Here is a 22,028-nt window from a genome sequence, read left to right as displayed (position 1 = left end):
CTTGTTAGTAGTGGTGTCCCATAACAGCAGGCTCAGATATATGTATATAATCAGAATGAAATCAAATTCTCAAACATGAACCTATAAGAAGAATTTTGAACCGAACTCTAAAGACATTCACTGCTAGAGTGATCTTAGCAAAAGACATAAAATAAAAACATAGTCCATGCTGAATAAAATAATTTAGTGATAGTTCCTCTTACGGATGGAAAAATAATCTGATTGTCACTGGAAAACTGATTCATTAATTCCATCATCAGCTTTCTTGTTTCAGAAACTCCATTACACGTAGCTAGTTCTGGATGTCACTAGGTCTGGATATTTGGTAAGGTGGAATATGATTCTGGGAAGTGCTACATATGTTTTCAGCAGAGTTCTTATGTAGTTTAGTCAATCTTTTCCATTTGTTTCCCTAAGGAAAAAAAAATCAGTATCAAACAGTTTAGCCACTTTAGCTAAAAATGGAGAAAGACAGAAAAAATTAAGTTATCTAGTGCTTGCACTTCTCCATCACTGGTGCAAGTTGCAAGGCATATTCATTTTTTATCCAACCGTGACATGAAACATTTGGAACTGGAATTCAAATCAATGCTTTCAATGGCTTGAAGAGTTCATCCATTCCAGATGTGTGCAGCAGGTCCTACAGTGATAGCAATGAGATTCTCAAGGCTCCAGCCCAGCATGTTTAGCTCTAACAAAGCTACTAAAAATTACTGCAAAAAAACAGTAGATAATAAGCTGGGTTAAGAGGAAATATGGTTTGGGAGAGAGAGAGACTATGGAAAAACATCCAGAGAATTCTTCTATGAACCTTTACTGGCAACCATTCCACTTACATGAAGAAGAGTATCTCTGACAAGCCAAGGTCTTCGTAAGTCTAGTCTCCTCAAATGTGAATGTTTGCACAGCAGCATCTGTTTACCCACCAGAATTTTTTTAATCTGTCACCCTGGATTTTACACTGCCTCTTCACTCACCCTAATTTCTTCTACTAGAAATGAGACTCCTTCTCCAACAGATACAGATCCAAAAACACCCTTGTTCCAAGATGATTCTTGTGACTGAGAAAGACGTAGGGTCTATATGGTACAGTTTGTCCACCATCTTTGAGTTAATGATAACATTTACCCTGCAGATGGTAGGAAAAATAACAAAAAATTATTAAGGAAGCTTTGCTCCTCATCTTCAGGGCTTGCTCAGTAAATGTATGATGGGAGTACTGCTCCCATTGTCCCTGATGCTGGGCACATTGCACTTGCAAAACAAATCACTGTAATAATTAGCTTCAGAACACCCTGTTATGTCATGTAGGTCAGCAGCAGATGGTGTACAACATTTAATACCAAACCAGGACATTCTCATTTTGCATGACCCCTGAAGCACAGAGTGTGCCACCATAATCCAAGGTCTGGTATCATATTTTGGTAACTAAAATCTCTCTGGAGAACAGTTGAATCTATCAGCCTGTTTAATTACAGACCTGACTGTTGCAGCAGAAATTGTTTCCATAAACCACTGTTGTTAATGTTGTCAGTCTTGTGCATTATCAGTGTATACCATACCAACAAATCTTTGCTCTGTTCATAGATATACACAAAAATTCTCAAAGGTACGTTGAAAAAGTCTTCTCAGGAACAGTTATAAGCACATACACATAAAGAAGATTGTTAGATCTTGGGAAGTGCTCAGAATCTTCAGACATGAGATTTATGTGTGTTTGTGTGTAACTTGTGAGTGTTTAATTCTTGTCTGCTCACCAACAAAGACATAAATGAGAATTTAGAAGGCATCACCCAAACCACAAACAATGTCTCTGCTGTCTTCCAAAACAAGATAAAGTCCACTCAGTTAAACTGCTTCTGTGGTTACTGGCTACTAGATGGACGAAGCTGATTGCTGAAACATTTAACTTAATTTTAAGTGGAGGTAGATCTGCTTGATTTGAAAGTTGTGTTGAGATCTATAACTGAAGGAAGCTGTATGAGAGTTATGTCCTGCAGTGATTCCATTTCATGTGAAGGGGACACATCACCATCTTTCTTGACACATACAGAAGGATTCATAATCTGCACAAAAAGCAACACACTGGAAGAATTAACTTACAGTAATCATGACAGCAGCCAGTAATATGAAGCCTCAATTCCTGCTCCAAAGCTGTGGACAGCTTCATGGTGGTAACACTTCTAAGCTCATTTTGGGTCTTCTCTTGACATCCTGTATTTGAAGATTCATCACACACAAATCAGTAATGCAAAACACCAGGCCTAATGCAAAACTTAGGTCTTCTTCTAAGGCCTAAGCCTTTCACATTCTCATTAAATTTGCCTCTACACAGTCCTTGTAGAGTAGGGGCTCGAAGGGCCTAATTTATCCTGGGTAGGCTCAAAACACTAGACACACTAGACTAGGTAAAAGCCACATTTCATTGGCTTTTTCAAACTTCCATGCATTCAGTCAGCTAGAACTGAGAATAGACTCCACTATATTTTGTTTAAATTGAACCACTGTTTGGTATAAAGCACGGTGTTTTTTCTTTTTTTGCCTTTGTTTTTGCCAGAAGTTGCTAGCAGCAGAATTTGTCACATATGCTCTCCCACTCCAGAACCCCCTTATACAGTAATTAACTCTTTTACTCGCTGGTGTTTATTTTCCCCCAAATGTCTACCCCACCAATCCCTAACCACAGGAAAAGGTTTTTAAAACACTGGCTCTTTGATCACACCACACTAAGCTCATGACAGCACAGTAACAAGAAACAAAAACCAATACAAGTGTGAGAGGGATGAGTCATCTCTTGTGGTCATTGTCTACATTAAGCTGCAAAGACTCTTCAGCACTATTAAAAAAGCCAGTTCATGTACATTTTAAATCATTTAATGCTAGATTTTTATGTATAAGAAATTATATTGCTGTATGTAGTGTGAAGAGCAAAATGCTGAAGACCCACATTTTTGCAATTTTCTCTGCATTTTCATTTCCTTCTTGAAATTATTCCCCAGATCAGTAATTACAAGGAGTCATAAAAATTTCAGGGGCAGAGACAATATTTGTCTCTGCAACTAACCTCTCCTGTTCAAAAAAGAATTCAACACTGATGAGGTATTTGTACTCTATAAATATACATGTACACATCCTATATAAAATTTCAATGACACTTGTGGAAAACTTACATCATGCATCTCTTTCATACTCTTTCCTTAACCTTCTCCCCTTTTCCAAAATTCAGTTTGACAGACAGCAAATGTTTCCCCTCTCAGAAGTAGTATTCCTTCTCTCTGAAGATGTGTAAATAGATTACAATTATTTTCTTCAGTGTTTAAAATTTTGTGGAGCTAAACAACTAAGAAGGTTTGTAGGACTGACCTCAGATCTGCACAATGGGATCTGTAACACTGCATTCTAACCCTAGAAAGGCCTAATATTACTAAAATGAGGCTTTGCAGTATAGAAAAAACTTTATTTCTAATATCTAGATTTTTCATTACTTTTGAAAATTTTACAAAGCCATTCTAGATCCCACCAACTAAGATAATTCAAGAAACATAAGGCACTTAATTGTAATATTCAATAAATGGCAACACTTCTGAAACTCTGCATATAATTTTCTTCTTTAACGTTGGCAGCTGGTACGGAGCAATGAGACAGCAAGATTTCTAATTCATTTCAGGATTCTCTTCTCTTATGAGTAATTCATCTACCCCAAGTCATACTGGTTATCCTTCTAGCTCTATTCACCTACTTCATGGACAAGTGAATATGCATAACAGGCTGTCTTCTCAGTGGAAATCAAATTTCATTGTGCCGTGTGGGTTTTTTGCCTGACTACTAGCGAATATCACTGGCTTTTGATATGATTTTTGGCTCTCACATGCCTGTGTCAACTCTCAAAATGAGACTCAGGAAGTGATAAGTGGTCAGTACTGACCCATCAAACTACTCAAATAACAAGTAGGTGTGTGACATCAAACCTGGTCTTCTTGAAGTCTATATTCATTTCTCAACAAGGGAAAAAACATTGTGATTTATCCCTATAATGTTGCTATTAACTGCTCTGAAATGAGGCTTATTTGCACTGAGGAAAGCAATGAAAGTACAAATCTTTCACATAAACCCCAAATTCTTCTACAGGGGGTGGAATCCAGATTCATAAAGAGAAATAGCTAGAGCACCAAAACAAATAATCTGTTCAAGTCAGAAGACACCAAAATATTAGTCTGATATCTAATGAACTTTTTCACACTCAAATAACTATGGGAATGCCTGTATAATTTCACAGGTTATCTCTTCAGATTCCCCCTGTTTTCAAATCACTTGATCACTCACACTCCCTAATGCTCATTCACTCATAGGATATTTTATGTAGTAAATTAATCAACTACCCCACAGACTAAACCAGCAGCAGTGCTAGGAACAGTTTGACCTTTCCCTACAGGCAAGAGCAACAAAACTCCGCTACCTCTGCATGCCCTGCACCTTCATGTACCCACTGTCCACATAACATATATCTCCTGCCCATTCCACAGCACAACCCTATACTGTTCATAGCGCTCTGAAACAGAAAAGCTGAAAGGAAATTAATTTTTTAGAGCTACCAGTGCATCAGATGCAGGCCAAAGAGAGCCCATGTGGAACTGCAGTGGATGTTTTAATCAGCCACTCAAGATTAGTGAATTCTTCCTCTCCAGTGCCTGTGAAGTCTGCCCTACCACACAGTCTGTGTTACTCTTCCTCAAAATCCTGTTGTTCCAGCTGTTCTACAGCAGGCCTTAAGCTTTGAGAGGCATTTTCTGTGTGATTTATACAGACAGCTTGGCAGAAAGCTAATCACATTGCTTGGATATGTGTCCCTCTAAAATTTGTGCAGACATTTCTATGGAAAAATGATTGTGTATACAAAGAAGTAATATTTTGGCCCAGAGACAGACCACACACATCCACCGGTATGTGAGAAGATTCTATTCTCAACAGATCCCATTCCTTTATACTGACAGACTGCACAAAGTAAATAGTAATTTATTACTATATCTGAGAAGACAAGTAGATTTTTGTATGGGTTTAGCCAGGACTGACTTTCAAATGGTTTTAGGAAGAACTTGGGTTTTGGTCACACCACAATGTATTGCAAAGATATCCATATCACAATTTAGGAAATTATTGTAGTCCTGGATCTAGAACTCTGAATGCATTTGCTCTACCTCAACTTCAACTTGTAATTTACAGTATAAATCTAGGTTTACATAGAATCCACATGAACCTCATGAGGTTCACTAAAGCCAAGTTCAAGGTGCTTCACCTGACTCAGGGCAACCTCCAGTTTCAACAGAGGCTGGGGGATGAAAAGATTGAGAGCAGCCCTGCCCAGAAGGATTTGGGGGCACCAATGGATGAGGAGCTGGACATGAGCTGGAAATGGGCACTAACAGTCCAGAAAACCAATTGTATCCTGCACAAAAAACATGTGGCCAGCAAATTAAGGGAGGTGATTCTGCCTCTCTGTTCCTCTCTGGTGAGATCCCACCTGGAATGCTGTGTCCAGCACTGGGGCCTTCAAGAAAGACCTGTTGGAGTGGGTCCACAGCAGACCCACAAAAGTGATCAGAAAGCTGGAGCAGTCTTCTCTGAGGGCAGGGTGAGAGAGATGTGGTTGCTCAGCCTGAAGGAGAGAAGAATCTGGGAACTCCTTATTGTAGCCTTTCAGTACTTACACTGGGCTGATAAGAAAGAAGCACAGATATTTCAGCAGGGCTTGTTATGATGGGCCAAGAGGTAATGGTTTTAAATTAAAGGAAGGGAGATTGATACTAGATATAAGGAAGAGGTTTTTTTTTACAATGGGGGTGGTGAAGCAGTGCAGTATGTTGGCTGAAGAGGTGGTGGATGCCCCATCCCTGAAAACATCCAGTGCTGGGTTGGACAGGGCTCTGAGCAGCTTAACCTAGTTGAAAATGTCCCTGGTAATTGAAGGGGATTTGGACTAGATGATATTTAAGTGTCCCATCCAGTCCAAATCATTCTATGACTCCATTTGAAGAGAACACATACTCATCTTGTAAAAGATGCTCCATTATAAGAAAAAAAATGTTTTCTGTACATTTCTTAATAGAAAGTGCTTATCATCTCACCAAAAAAGGGCAGTTACATTCAATTTCCCTGTTGTCTAGATTGACCTATGACTATTAAAACAATTGAGCTGTTTATTTTAAGAGTTCTAAAATTTACTCTACAATCAGTTGATGGAGGGGAGTAAGAAAGAAAACATTCTTTCCTGATGAAAGTAATATTTTTAAGACTAGTTTTTTTATTAAGAAAATTAAGTGATTGTCCCAAGAATAATCAGGTTTCCCAGAATGGTATAAAAGCGTGGTCTCTTTCCAACACCCAGAGATGAGTACCATTATTACAAAGCATCAGACAACAAGCCTAGTTCATAATCATCAATGCTGATATCACCTCCTTTTGTCAGAACTCCACCTTAATACCCTCACAGAAAGTTCTCAATAATTTAAGTTAAGGATTATAAGATGCTATTAAAAGGACATTAGGTATGCATTTCTGAAGCAGGCTTACTCAATAGTTATGGTCAAAAGAGAAATCATGTGAAAACAGCTATTAACATGTTCATAGCACCTTTGGAACTGGTGCAATCCTGGGAAAGAGAGAGCAAGAGAAACTGTAATCACTGGCTAAAAAGTTATAACTTAATATAGGAACAGTCACAAGGAGATAGCAATAGAGAAGAGGCTCTGAGTGCCATATTATGGTAACAGATTTTCTAACGTAAGTACCAATGCTTCACATAAGAAGTCAATTTTCCAGTGAAGAGAAACCTCTAATGAAGGTGGGTAGTTGAAGCATAGATTAATGGTCCAAAAGACATGGATAATGCCTAAAAAAGAAAAAAAAAATGGTGTGCCAGTGTTCACTATGAAGCATAAACTGATAAAATGTACAGCAATAGAAAATAACACTTAAACAGGAAGTGTTCTGAAGTCTTTTTTTTTCACATGTTAAGCAATTTCCTTGTGTTCTTTCAACCTTGACCGAAATCTGACCACCTATTTTCACAGCAATATTCTCAGAAAGGTACTTTTTGGTAACTCTTTGGTAATTTTTTCATAGCACCTCATTCTGTCTGTGTGAAAAAATCAACTGCTTCATCCTGAAGAACTTCTTCACACACAGTGCTTATTAAAGCAAGTGGCAAACTGAGTCATTCGTGCTCTTCGTGCATATTTCTTACAATATATGCATTCCCTCAGAGGTAACAAACCCATCTCAGGGGCTTCATGAGTTTAGTTTCGATTTTAGTTTACAGAATAGTAGCCCAGAGAAAGAGGAGAAAAGCTGAATCAAATAAATGACAAAAAAATTACTCCTGATTTTTCTCCAGCAGGCACTTCCTAAATGTACCTTCTCATGTTCCTGTTATCCATGTCGATAAGGTAGTATCCTCATAACTGATTCCAGGCCAAAGACAAGGTAAAAAAAATTCGGAATAGCAAATATCCTGTCTGTGCATTTGAATATGGCATAACTCACCTCTCACATTTCTGTTTCAGCTCTCCTGTTATTTCTTCTTTCCACACCTGTTGCAGCATGACTGCTAGGTGGAGTAGTTTTCATGATGGAGAATTTCTTAGGCATCTGAGGTGTTACTGGAAAAACAGTTTTAATAGAAAAAAATTCCTTTTAAAATCATGCATGGGGATATTAGTCAAGTACTTTTTAGAATAGCACTGATTGTGTAAGAGCAGTACTCAGAAAGCAGATCTGCACACTAAGTGGGACAGTGCAATACTGACATGTGGAGCAGTCATCCTGCTTTCCTTTTGTAGGTGAGCAAAAAGAGATATTGCTACAGCATTATTCATCTTATAAAATATATAAAATATATTTTATATGACTTATAAGATATTAAGAACATTAAAATAATGTCTAAATGAGACGTCTAAAAGAGCTGTCTAAACAAGATTTGTTTGATCATTCTGTTTATAAAGAATGCCTGTTTACTTTTACAGCTCATGTCCAGCCCTAGGTTTATTGACTAGTTACAGAGAATCCTGCCTGTTAGAAAATTAACATCTAACTTCCCAGGACAACAGAGGCTTTCATCACTGTTTGTAGAGCCAGCATGCAGAACTTTCTGTTCTAGAAACTGAAGATGGAAAGACTTTTGACTGTTTTAGAGCCAGAATTTCCTAGACCTGAGCATGCATTACCGAAAAGCTCTGGTATTCTCCTTAGTAGAAAATAGAATTGCACTTTCTGGCCATAATCATAGGAACATATCCAGAGCACTTATGAGCATCTTTTACTCGTTTTCTAAATATTTCAATTATTAATCAGTAAGTCAACTGTGTCAAGTTCCCGGAAGCCCTTCGTGGACATGCAGCATGCAAACCCTTCCCCACTTTCTCCGAGCAATGCTCGAAGCTGGAGTCAGAACTCTGAAACTCATTCGACGTTTCATCAGCTCCCTCTGTTGCTGTCGGAGAGAAACAGCCTCACCTAGAATCATCTCTCCTGCAGACTGACTCAGAGTGCTGGAAGTTTGATCGGCACTCTGAATGGCTCTCCACTAGATCTCTTCTAAGGTGAGTAGAGTGTGGGTGTCCCCTGGGGGGGTGCCCCTTCATCAGTACATGAGGCCTGAGGCATTGGAGAGGGAACAATAAGGCAATCTCCTCCTCCCATGAGTGTACACACACCAAATCCAGGCCTGGAGACTGACTCCAGTTCTGCAGTTATAGCTGGATCTGCTGGTGCTGCACATACAGTAAGGGACAGGCAGAAGAAAGTGAATGAGAGAGGCCTGTATGAGCTCTCCTGCCCTTCTGTCAGTTGTTGATAACTTTTCCAGCTGTGAAGGTGCTGGTACAGACCCTATGCCCTCTTGCAGTCCAACAAAACTTAAACATTCCTGTGCATCCCACATCACTGAGCAAAAAAAGGCCAGCTAGTCTGCCACAGGCATTGCTTAGCTAGGGATGAGACCTGTTTTTTCCTCTTTCCCTTCACCACACTCAGGGTCAGCTGTCTGAATGACCTGCTGCCCTAAGATGTCTGCACACTGGGAAGGGGAGCCAGTGGGGCCAGCCTTCCCTTCATGACAGCAGCATGCTCCTGTGAGAAAAATCACAGAATCAATCAGGTTGGAAAAGACTTCTGAGAGAGATCATCGAGTCCAGCCCATAACCTAGCACCACCATTTCAATACGTGGCAATTCAAAAATGTGGCACTGAGTGCCATGCCCAGTGTTTCTTTAAACACCTCTACCACTGCCCTGGGCAGCCCATTCCAATGTCTAATTCTTTCTGTGAAGAAATTCCTTACAATGTCCAACCTAAACCTAATGGCTTGAGGCTATTTCTTCTTGTTCTCTCACTGGTTGCCTGGAAGAAGAGACCGCCCTCCACCTGACCACAGCCCCCCTTCAGGCTGGAGAGTGATAAGGTCACCCCTGAGCCTCCTTTCCTCCAGAATAAACAACCCTCAGCTCTCTCAGCCGCTCCTCACGGGACTTGTGCTCCAGACCCATCACCAGCTCGGTTACCCTCCTCTGGACTTGCTCCAATATTTCGATATAAATAAAAGAAATGAGAGGATGCTTTTCTGGAGCTCTCTCTGCCTGGGCAGCCTGCGCAGCTGCGGAGCCCCGGCAGCGGGAGACGGCAAACACCGACACTCACCTCTCACAAATTCCCCGCCGCAAGCTGTTTCAGAAATCTCTGCTGAAGGCCATGCTGTCTCCACACGTTCTGAGGACGCGTTTGTCTGCTCGCTGCCCCGGCGCCCCGCCGGCCGTGCCGCTGTGCCGGGGCTCGGCGGCGGCTGCTCCGCTCCGCCAGAGCTGCGCTCCCGCGGCACGGAGCGCTGCCGCCAGCAGCGCCCTGTCCGCTCCGACCCGCCGCCGACAGGACACCAAGCACTCAGATCCGCCAGGGCTTAGTGTCTGCCCGTCCCTTGGAGCTATTTCAGCTCTGCCGTGCCCTCGCCTAAGAAAGCCGCGGGAGCTGGGCTGAGCACGGCTCCGGCAGACAGGCAAACGCGCCAAGAGTGAGCACGGGGGAAATAGCGCAAAACTAACGTTTCTGTTCAGATAAATACAGCTGAATCAACGCTGGCACAGAAAGCCTGGAAAGGGAAAACTAACTAACTAACTAACTAACTAACTAACTAACTAACTAACTAACTTTGTATCACTCATGCACTAAAGCTACATCACTGGCTTTTGAGGACCCAAGGCATCTCCAGCCACATAGCAGCGTAGGTTTAGGGGTCTGGTGGTTCCTGAGAGAGGGACACTGAGCAAACCCACTTGTCTGTCTGGAACCAGGCAGGTTGTCTGATGTCCACCTGAAAAGAACTTCGATCTCTTCTGATGTCTGAATTTTCTCACCACCACTGCATCTTACTTGTGTCATTATTTTTAACATTATCTTGTACTTTTTTTAATATATTAAGGGATACTAAGCAAAGATTAAATTGTTTGGTTTTGTTGGTTTTTTTTTAGTTTGCATTTTTTTCAAATTCATTCACAGAGCAATTTGTGTCAGAAAATGATAAATCCTGAAAAACTATCACAACTTAGAATGTAAGAGCCCAGACAACATTAAACAACATATTTTGTTTTTCAGAACAGCTTTTGAGCAAGGTTTTAGTCGAGAGTAACAAAAGGAGACATAGATAATGTAATGAGCTTCTGGGTAATTATTAGGTATGCCAGTATCATATTAAGTTTTGTTTGTTTGTTTTACTTAGCTCTGAAATAATATTAGGCACAAATTGCAAACACTCGAGATGTAGCTTCAACATCAGGATGTTGCATGGATTTTCTGTAACCAAACACGTTTGTTCTTGCCTTTAAGGTCAGGATTAGTCACCTGTGCTTCCTTGTTGAGTACAGCTTTGTTCATTTCAGCACAGAAATCCGTGTGTTTTCTTCCCCACTATCAAAAAACCATGCTCGCAGGCCTCACTGCCAGGCAGAGACAAAGCCGAACAAGTCCTCAGATACAAATACTGAAATTTCACAATTTCTCAAGCATCTCTGTGTTATGCAGAGCAATATAAAACAGTCTCTGTAGTCTTGTTATACAAAGTGAACATGGATTTTAGCTATTTAGAGATTATAGAAAGAGTTGAACATATCATTATGATATTGTACAAATCAAAGATCCTGGTAGCAACACTGAAGTCACTAAAAAGGAGGAAACAACCAGATTCAGATTTTACATACCAAAAACCCCCTTCTGTTTCCAGCCTTTAAAATGCATCCTCTAAGTGCAGGAAAAAATCAAGGTGACATGGAAAATCAACAGAGGCAGAAATGACTCTTCAATGGTGGCTTGTACCAGGAAGAAAAAGAGTAAGCAGAAACTCATAAGCAGCAAAACATCACTGGATTGCTTACACCTGAGACTCTCAGCTTGTCACAATATTGTCACAGTACAGCTGGCCTGGACTGGAAGAGGTAAATCTGACCATAACACAAATCTAATTCAGGTAGCCTAGTTCATGCTGAACATTCCACAGATAGGTTACAGGGTACCCTTGGCCAGCCCCACTCAAACTGAGAAGGAAGCACATCACTGGCCAAAGATCTGGGTGGAGAGGGATCCCAGCCAATAGCTATATAAGCCCGGGAGTTTTGAATTGAGTGTATAAATGAGATCTGCACAATAAACGTGGCTGTTTTGTCTCATGGGCATCTGGTTCACAAGTCGTGGATTTTCGTCTGCCCACCCACAACTGGCACGTTATATCAGCTAACTCTTCTCTCATGCAGACCTTCAATCTTACCATCTCAGTACAGCTCGTTGCCAGGTAGCCAGCAGCAATTAAGAAAGCAACCCATTTTCCATTATCATCCCCAGTCTCATTGCAAAAAGAATCCACATTATATATTATCTTCCTTAATGACAGCCTATTAACAAGGAGTTTTTCTCTGCTCCATGTACTGAAAAGAGTTTTATACAGCTGCCAGTGATCCCACAGCAGCTGATGAGATGCGGGGCTGAGTTTGTAAACAGGGTGTTTTCAGCCATTCCCTCTTTTCAGCCTGAACAGCTGTCCACCAGACTGCTTCTCCAAGTCTGTCTGATAGCACAGCTGCCTCCTGCTGACCACCTCGGCCAGATACATCTGGGGGGCCCAGGGGGTGTGCTGGAGCTGCGCTACAAACCCACTCTTTTCCCCAGCAGCTCTCAAGACAGCGCAGACGCACATTGGAGTATCCCCACACAGGTCAATCAGCCTCCTCAGGTGATAGTTACACCTTTTTCACTCATTTCTTCTCCCCCTCCCTTCCCCCCCGGAGAGATCCCCATGCTTTACACGAGAGCCCAGAAGCCCAGCAGGCACTCCGAGACGTAGCAGCTGTTTTGCAACAGGGACAAAAATGAGCAGCGTGTTCTTTCCGGCTTGAGCTCAGAGTCTCATGTTTCAGCTCCTCCTTCACATTCCAGGCCTGTCCAGGCTCCTCTCCAAAGATTTCAAAAATGGAGCCTCTCACAACTAGTTATCCTCTGAAGTACTCAGTGCCCAAAACCAGGGTCTTTGTTGTCTTCCTGTCAATGCTTTTGTGCACCACCATTCTCTGCCTGCTGCAACTAAGGTTTTTTAAACCTAAAATCAAAGATTTTTATTCTTTTCAAGTCAAGGATTCACGAGGAAGGATCATTTCATTGGAGAAATACAGAGGAAAAGTAAGTTATTGTTTCTTTTTTTAATCCATACTGAAAAAAAGTGTGTGCATTTCTAGGTAAATAGAAGGTTTGGTTACGGGAGCTTTTGGCAGAGATTTGTGCTAAAGTCCTGTTCTTCATACTGGAGAAAATTTGTTTTACCTAGGCTTGATCCAGGAATCAAGTATTACATCTAGTAAATCAAGAAAATAAATTACATTATTTAGCTTAAATCAATACAGCCTAACAAGCAAATTAGTGGATTTTAATCTTAGTTAGGAATGTTGGGTTCGGATTTTGGAAGTTTATCTAGTAAGTATGATTTTAGTGCATGTCCTAAATATCTGCTTTTTTAAAATGCTTATATTTAAACAAAGCTGTGAAATGAAGTTTATTAGTTTACTACATTTTTACAGAAGCTTGTTTGAAAGTAAATATCTTCAGTTGCTTTCATCTTTATCTGTTTTAATGAAATGATGATCAGACAGGTTACATTTAGCTTTCTGAGAGGAGCCATCGTGATAATGAAAAATGACATTTTAAGATTTAATTGTGACCTCTACAACATCTATAGGCTTTTTCCTTACTATTCTAACTTTATTTTTCTGAAGGCAACTTTGGTTGTAAACGTGGCCAGTTACTGCCAATACACAGACAAAAATTACATCGCGCTACAAGAGCTGCACAGAGAGTTTGGTCCCTCCCACTTCACTGTGCTGGCGTTTCCCTGCAACCAGTTCGGAGAATCAGAGCCTGGTTCGAACCAGGAAATAGAATCTTTTGCCAAAGGAAACTATGGAGTAACATTCCCTGTTTTCCACAAAATCAAGATCCTAGGATCAGAAGCAGATCCCGCCTTTAAATTTCTAATAGGTAACTGTTTTCTTTTATGTATCTAGGCTGCCTGTAACCGTGGTACTCTCATTGAATCCAGGCTGCATGTTTTTGTCAGGAAACATAGAAGTCTTCACAAAGTATGGAGAGAAACAGGCACTTAGCATACAATTACTCTCATTTCAATCTGGATATCAAAAATATGGGAAAAATAATTGTATCCTGAAAACAAGAGTCTCTCCTCACTGCTTGTAAAATTGGCCTTCTCTGAACAGCCCAGCTAGGAACATCCATTTTGTTAGAAATGCTAGAGCTAGAAACTCCTGCCTATTCCAAAGTATGTGATTTTTAAAAAAAAAAAAACAAAAAAACTTTTCTTATGGACAAAAATGGAGCTATAAGGTTCATAAAATTACTAGAACATTTTATATAAATACATGCAGATGAGATTTTTAGTTAGGTTCCATGTCCACCTTTATGTAAACTGTTTTGTAAAGCAGGTTTACATATACTAATTATATATAACCACTGATTTGTATTAATTTGTCTTGTGAACTTCAGTGCCTAGCCTGCAAAATCCTGCATGAATACAGGGAGCATTTACAGACTTACAACCTCATATTCTCATGAGCAAAATGAAATGCTCTCTCCTTTCAGTTGACCAAAGATCTCACTTGAAAAGCCTCTCTGAATTTTCCCGAGCTTTGACCAGGTCAAAAATAGCTTAAACATAATCCTTTTCTAACACACCATTTTATCCAGAAGATAAAGTAGCAGAAAGCCCAAACCTGTATTCCATCTCCTTGCCTTCAGAGTCTCTCATAGTGCCTCTTGTCAGAGAACTATTTCAGTATCTAAATGAAGTATTTTCCAGAACACTTACATGCCATATCCTCTATAATACCTCCTGTGTACTTAAAAATTGTTTTTATTGAGCAGTCATTTAAGTGGTCCCCATTGTCATTGTAACAATGCTCATTCCTACCTCCTCTTATGCTACTAAAAACCTCAGATAACTTTGTCACCCTGTGTTGCCAGATGTCCAGTGGAATCATCAGTGTTTTCTCTCAGTTTTTATAGAAGAGACTAGAGCACAAAGGCACCCACTTGTGGGACGAATCCAGATTCTAAATATCACTGCCATCAGAGTAAAACATTGATTTTATACCTATAAAGAAAAAAATTTTTACCCAGCATTTTCTTATTTGACATGCTGTTCACCCACAAAGAGAAAGATCCTTTGTTACTTCAATATTCTGAAATAAAGTTTTTCTCTCCCTGCATTTCTGTGTTTCACATTAAATTCCTGTGCATTTTCAATTAAAGTACCTGTTTTCTTCATGTGGCTGTTTTGACAATCAGAAGGCTGAACATCATGCCATACCACCCTTTTGATACTGTGACTACTAGCAACAGCATGGCAACAGCACTGTCCAACAATCTAGTGCAAAATTAGTCCACTTACAGCATAAGTGTGGCCCCAAACTTCAATAAATCAGTTTAGGGTTCAGCACCACTCCCAACCAAACACGTGTTCTCCAGTCAAAATCTACTGGAGCTTTTCGTGAAAGCAGCCTAATTAAACCACCACCAGTACAACTGCCTGTTCCCATCTCACTTCCCAAAACTGACATAAAACTGGGGATCCCTGAATAAATATACAGGCCTTGTATCATCTTCCCTAGGAAGTAAAGCATAGTAAAAGTAGGAACTCTGAAACAGTTTCACAGGAAGGGGGGAGAATCATTGAGTTCCAGCTTTTCAGATCATTAGCAATCAGTAAATCTATGCCCACACTACTAGCAAAAAATATGGTGGGATTACTTCATAAATGGTCAATAGCATAATTAGTCAAAGACACAGTGCGGGGCCTGGTGATAATTCCAGGTATAAGTCACTAAAATGATCTGATTTCATCCTTACAGATTCTTCAAAGAAAGAGCCTCGATGGAATTTCTGGAAGTACCTTGTCAGCCCTGAGGGCAAAGTTGTGAAATTCTGGAAACCAGAAGAGCCAATAGAAAGTATCAAACCAGAAGTAATATCATTAATCAGGCAGATTATCATGAAGAAAAGAGAAGACCTCTGAAAAAGCCATTCAACACCATGGGTATACACCTTTCTACATCCCTGGGAAATGTTGCTAGAAGCTAAACTATCAGGTGATTTTGCTACTCTTTAGCATTGGTATTTGCCATTTGTCTATTAATTCTGGATTGGCTCCTGCCATGGCCTTAAGAACGACTGAGGTTACTGGCGTGGCAACGCACTCAGTACCTTGCAGGGAGGGACCACCTGTTTGCATAACAGGTTTATGATTTCTTTTTCTGAATTGCTGACAGTAGCCAATTAAAATTGTCACCAGCAGGTAGATAGTTAGAAAGAAAGTTTATTAATAAATTACTCAGTATTTACACAGGGTTTTTCCCCCATCTACAAGTAACAAGCAGGTTTTATATTCCATTAACACATAATTGCCCTGTTATGAAAGACATGGGACCCAGAGACATCCATAGTATGGTTTCTAGACACAAATGTGACTGAAGATACCATCTTTGCAATATCTTCTCAAGAAAGACCGCTGAATTGTGAAGCTGACAGTTGCAAAAAATTGTGAGTAGAAAACAAAATTATTAAAAGAAGTAAAAAAAGAAGAAAGTTTATTTGCTTGCTTCATATTTTGATTATTTTACAATTCAGTTTTACAGCACAATTTTACAGTGTCTCGGTAAAGTTCTCTATATGAAAAAGATGGGTAGGATTAGCGCTGTTCTCTTGTAAGACTAACTGTGATTGAAAATATTTAAAGTGCTTCAAAACATTTTACAGTAAAGACAGCCACTCAACTGTATAAAAAAGGTGAGAAATTAGAGTGATTTTTTTTAAAAAAGAGGATTTTTTTCATTCACTTATTGAAATCATTGAGAATTTCACAAAAAATAACCTATGAAGATTGCGTAAAGGTACTGATGTGGAAGATTAAACAAAGGCACTCTTAATAATGGCAAACATCTTTTTGGAAAGGAACTCAAACTTGATGTTTGACAATTTTATACACTTAAAATTTCAGAGCCCAGTTAAGGATTATGTAAAAGTCTCATTAGACAAAACAAGCCTGCTGCTGGTGTTTTAGACCAGACTCTGCACTGTTTGCCATTATCCCCAAAGATTCCTCTTCAAATCTGTCAAGACAGTGCCTGTTTTTATGCTGAAGTTCTGCATTTAACTCCTGTCTCCTCCTGCATGTACAGTGTGACAACACGTAGTGGGAACATGTCAGGTGGTTTTTGGCATAGGTCTTTGCTGTTTTGATGGAGCAGGAAGGGAACTGAGATATGGATACTCTCCCCTCGCTGGGAGCACTCAACAGTCCATGGAACTAGGTAGCAGGACACAAGGTTTTACTCATAAAAGGTAGTTATCTTGACTTGAAAATGTACAAGTCTAAAACATGCATGCATGTTCATGCAAAATGACAAAGCTCTTTTTGTACCACTGGATAAAAAAAGAGTAGGTGTAAAGAAATGTTGTGTGCAGTTAGTGGAAGACCCAAAAAAATGCCTGTTTTAGTCCTGGTAATGCCTGAGACTTATTCAGCATATGGGAAATCTCACCTGGGTCCTTAAAACACTCAAGATAAATAGTGTGGTGTGATTTTCTTGTTTGAAAGGGATCAGCAGGGAAGGAAATGTGGAATGTGTACACCTCGTTTGTGACTTGCTCACTAAAGCTCATATGGTTTTTCAGAGGACACAGTGCAATCTTGAATATCTCAATGCCAGCATTAAGATCAAGTGTCTCTCCTGGTATTCAGAAAGAGCATGTTATATTAGCAAACAAGTGGACAGAATTACTTAACTCATGGCTTCCTGAATTATATTCACTCCAGAGTCCTAGAAAAAAAAAAGGTTTTGTCTGAGAAAACAGTCATGGAACTTCCCATTCCACTATTTAGTCACAATGTACTACTACCATCTTCTGAAGAAATTTCAGGATAAGTACCATTCAGTCCTGATTGTACACAGTTCAAGTTTTTCAAAATTTACTGTTAATTAACATTCCTCAAAAAATTAACATTCCTCCTTAACAAAAACTCAAAAGTGTGTTTGTATTATACACCATGAGACATGCCCGCTCTTCCAATATAATATGTAGGGCAGATCATTGATAAATTAATCACACCTTTCTTAAAAGTATTTTACTAGTTATCTGGTAAAAATAAAGCATCTTTAATGGCCAAGTCTACACAAACCTGGAAAGGCAAATAAATAAACTGAAAGTCAGAATACTGTTATATAAACAAACACTTATCTATAGTCAAAAGCCAAGAAAGTAGTGTTAATTCATGTCTGTAAAAATATCCACTTAGAGTTAATTTAAAATATAGCATATAAAAAACTCCAGCATTTTAAACAGATTGAAACCTATTTCTTGGATTCTTGAATAATCCCTCCATTTTAAGATTAAACTACCCTCCTATGATGCTTAACAAAGGTCAGTCTGTGAGTGTTAAAGTTATTTTATATCCAGTTGAGAATACCTATTTTATCTTTCATCCTAACCCCTCATTCCCATCTCAAGCTTCCTTCACTCCTTAGGTCTGACATTCCTTATTTTCTCAAACAAATACCATTTAACTGAAGTTATCTTTAGAAAATGTTCTAAATCCATTTCCATCACCAGTAGTACATGTTCCTGTAAATTCAAGTAAAAAGAGTTGTTTGCTGAGCCAACACATCAATGTTCCTTCAAACATTTAGTGATGTAGGAGAAACATACTCACATAGGGTTCAAACCTGAAACTGTTACTTAGTATTTACATAATTCAGCAGATTGTTTATAAACCAGTTGGGGTAGCTGTATAACCACATGAAATACAGCTACATTTACTTCTATAATGACTTACACACTTTGTTTTAAACCCTGCATTCACTCAGTCTGCATAACCTAGTGCAGCTCCATTCAATCAGAGGAACCAGGCAGGTCCTGGACCAGCTAGGGAACTATGAGATATTTATAACAGCAGTGTTTACATCCTTGTCTCGACGGTGATGTGTTAATCTGACAGTGTAGTCAGTTGCTGGTGCCTGAGGAGCAGCTAACTAACAATACACTGCCTAATCACCACACTCAACAAGGGCATGGCTGTGACTCTGCACACCTTCACCAGCACTGGTGCTCTTTCTCTTCACTGTCCAAGGCAAATACAGCAGCACCGAGATAAAACAAGTGACAACAAAGACTTTCTTGGGCACTCTGTAGGTGGCTGAAGTGCCAGGAGGAGAATAAAATTAACACTCTGTTGGCTGTGGCAGCATGTTTGACAGAAGCTTGCAGTGTAACATGAATCAAAAACATCAGTGTGCTTCCAGCCCTTATTCCAAGTATATTTCACTTGAATTTAGTGGAATATTCATAGTATATTCCACTATACTATTCCAATTATACTGGTATGTCCTGTTCACACTGTGTGGTTGGTAGGATTATGTGCAGTTGTTTTAATGTGTTGATATTAAAGAATTAAATTATTCAGAGCAGCAATGAAAGAGGAAAAACTCTTAAGGCTGACTTTTAAAATCACATACAATGGAAAGGTAATTATTTTTCAGATACAGTATTTAGGAAGTTAGTGAAAGTGACTTTAAACCATTGAGGGCTCTAATTACTCAATTTAAAACAAACAAACAAACAAAAAACACCTCTCAAGAGACTATCAAGCTGCTCAGCCCTTGAAATATTTAAAATAAATTAAATAAATTGTAATATTTGCCAAATATTACAATTTAAAAAATTAAAATCAAACTTAAAATGCATGTGAAATTTTTAACTGTGCCACTTTTGGATGGAAAAAGCTCCCAAGAGCTTAAATAATTTTGAAATATTTTATTATTTATTTCATTCAGATATTTAAAACCTTCCTGTTACCTTGGAATCTAAAAGTAGATGAACACCAGGGTTTAAGTCAATCAAAAATTCTCACTGTTGTTAGAATAATGGAAATACAAGATAACACTTGCATTTGCCTGGCAGTCAAGGAAAGCAATAATCAAGAGAAACAAGAAGATTTCTTATACAAAAGTAGTAGCTCTCCATTTTGATGACCAAGGTATGTGGGAAAAGAGAGCAGCTGCATGTTAGCTGCTGTCAGAATTTCAAGCAGCCAACATACACTGCCATCCCATCACACACAGCTGCACCACCTGCACAAATTCCTGCATGAATCCTAGCACCTTCCAAAGGAATTGCCTTGAAACTGCGGTGAGCCAGCCCTGCAGCTGGTGACAGTGTAGCAGTGACTGCTGCATTAGGTACAGCAGTCAACTAGCAATACACTGCCTGCCAGACACAGAGTCCTTATGAGGGAGATGCCTCCTGAAATAATACATCTAGAAACATTCCTTATTTTTTACCTAAATTCAGCATTATTCACCTGTTTTAAGGTTCATGTTTCATACATGTATATATGCAAGTTCAAGCTGTATGTGGCTTCAAGAAATAAATGTCACAAGTAAATGTCTGACTCAGGAAGACCAATAAAAGTGAGAGCAATACTATAAACCCTGCCTGGAGTTCCCAGGCTGTCCAAAAGGAACTGGATAGTGTTGCAAACAGTTTCTTGTCTTAATTGTTAAATACCAGTATAGTATGTTACCTCTACTGGTTAATTTGTATCATATGCACTCACTTCAGTCCTTTTGTCTGTGGGACATTGGTTTGTGGCCACCGTTCCAACCCTGCCAACTGCCCTTAGTCTAGATGAGCTCAGAGTCAAACTCAGTGTAGTAAATTTTATTTTGGCAATACAATTATCATTGGTTACTCCACAGTCCAACTTACCTGTAGGTTAGAAGCCATAGCATACATCTATTTACAGCCACCTATATGGAGAACAAACAAAGGTTTCAGGACTGAAGTTTATGAATTTAGTCTGGATGGAGGTAACATTTTGACTGAACAACATCCATTTTGACTGAAAGTCCTTTGAAGTCATGCTGAAGAGAGGTACTGAGGTAGTCACTTTGTATAAAGCAAATTAATACTGTATTTGAAGCCTTCACTTTGTTCCTTCAAAACTGGTCTTAAATCGCTCAAAATAGATCTTAACTCGATACAAAACAAAACATAAAACATTTACTTCCTTGAGTGCTGCTGCTGTTAGCAGCCATAGAAAGTACTGGCTAATTGAGTTCTTCTTGTTCCACAGAAAGAGGAGGCCACCTCTGAGTTTTCCGTGATGCTTTTGAATGAAACAATATGGAGTGCAGTTAGCAGCTGTGGACACATCAGGGACAACAGCCAGCTAACATGCACTGCCAGACTGTTACAATTCTCGTCAGTTTTGGCTGTTAGTTCCCCTTCACCACCAAACCCATAGTTTTGTCTCCCAGAGCTCAGTCGTTGCTCACTTCACCAGCATGGCTTTTCCCTAAGAGGTCACTTACATAAAATACGTATGTTGAAGCAACATTCTCAACATGCTAGAAATTACATTTCTATACTGTCATATTTAATGGCATACTGCTTATCTCCTGCCTCACTGCTTTTCAGTGTGGTCAATCCCACCTATGCTTTCACTTCCCACTCCATCAGTTTGCACATTACAGTCTTACCTGTTTTTGTGATTCATGTCAACTTAAGACACAAGCTGCCTGGATTTTACCTATTGAAAACAGTTCAGCAATTATTTTTGTGATTAATAAGTTTCCTACTTATGTTGCTACTGTACTCATGAGTTCTTTGCAGTGTCCTTTATCATCTACCACCCTCTAAATGCAGGTAACTGAGTTTGCAGTGCCAATGAGAAGAGAGCTCTGCAAATCTATACAACCGCTTAAACCAGGTCATGCAACTTTTGCTTTTAAAGAGTAAGTGACTCCTCTAGTGTACCAAGAAAGAAGCCCAAAGGTGTTTTTGTTTCCTCCCCCAAACAGATGTCAATTGACCATAACTTGTGTTTTTCTGACATTGCAGAGGCTAAACTTGAGTAAGTGTCATAAGGATTAATAGAAAATAATAAAAATTATATGTTTTGGGGTTTCCTTCAAAATCACTTATTTTTCCATAGTTTCCTTCTCTCCTTCTTCCCTCTCTCCCTCTGTTCCCCAGAAATGTGCAATGGAACTCTCAGTTCAAGTGCGTAAAAAGGAGTGCAAACGTCTGTGACTGTCCTTACCTTAGCCGCTCTCCGTGGGCTGTGCTTTCTGCTCCACTTCAGGTCTTTTCCAAGCGTTCTCATCGCGTCATGCTTGAAAAAAACAAGAAACACAACACTTAGCAACCGCGCAGCTCAGTTTATTCACCCTACATCACCCTCCATCCAGCCTAGCTGCTGGCGAGGCTTCCCTGGGAGCCACGGCCCCGGGGACAGGGCTTAGACTCCCGGGAGGATCGGTCCTCCCCAGGGCGCCGGCAGCCCCTGCACTCCCACGGGGCACTGTTACCAGAGCAAGCCCTCATCTCTCCTGCTCGTGCCCCGGGCGGCTTTTTCTTATTTCCGCTCCGTCTCT

The 22,028-nt window shown here is 39.8% G+C and overlaps 1 protein-coding gene across 2 annotated transcripts; it reads left to right on the top strand.

Annotated features, from left to right (window-relative positions):
- Positions 1 to 12,447: 12,447 nt before the first annotated feature.
- Positions 12,448 to 16,275, top strand: GPX8 (glutathione peroxidase 8 (putative)). Of its 2 annotated transcripts, XM_005531156.3 has the most exons (3): positions 12,448 to 12,708; positions 13,299 to 13,560; positions 15,447 to 16,263. In XM_005531156.3, exons 1-3 carry the CDS (start codon positions 12,502 to 12,504, stop codon positions 15,608 to 15,610), a joined length of 633 nt encoding a protein of 210 aa, XP_005531213.1. In that variant the 5' UTR covers positions 12,448 to 12,501; the 3' UTR covers positions 15,611 to 16,263. The 2 variants fall into 2 exon arrangements, with proteins under 2 accessions (XP_005531213.1, XP_087910430.1); XM_088054304.1 differs by lacking the exon at positions 13,299 to 13,560 and having other exon boundaries at positions 15,447 to 16,275.
- The last annotated feature ends 5,753 nt before the right edge of the window (positions 16,276 to 22,028 follow it).

Source organism: Pseudopodoces humilis, chromosome 4 (genome assembly GCF_049639895.1).
Source record: "Pseudopodoces humilis isolate 2021_Gansu_Grassland_sample_001 chromosome 4, ASM4963989v1, whole genome shotgun sequence".
Lineage (NCBI taxonomy): Eukaryota > Metazoa > Chordata > Aves > Passeriformes > Paridae > Pseudopodoces > Pseudopodoces humilis.
Note: the sequence above shows the minus strand (reverse complement) of the source record. Positions and strands in the feature narration are given on the sequence as shown.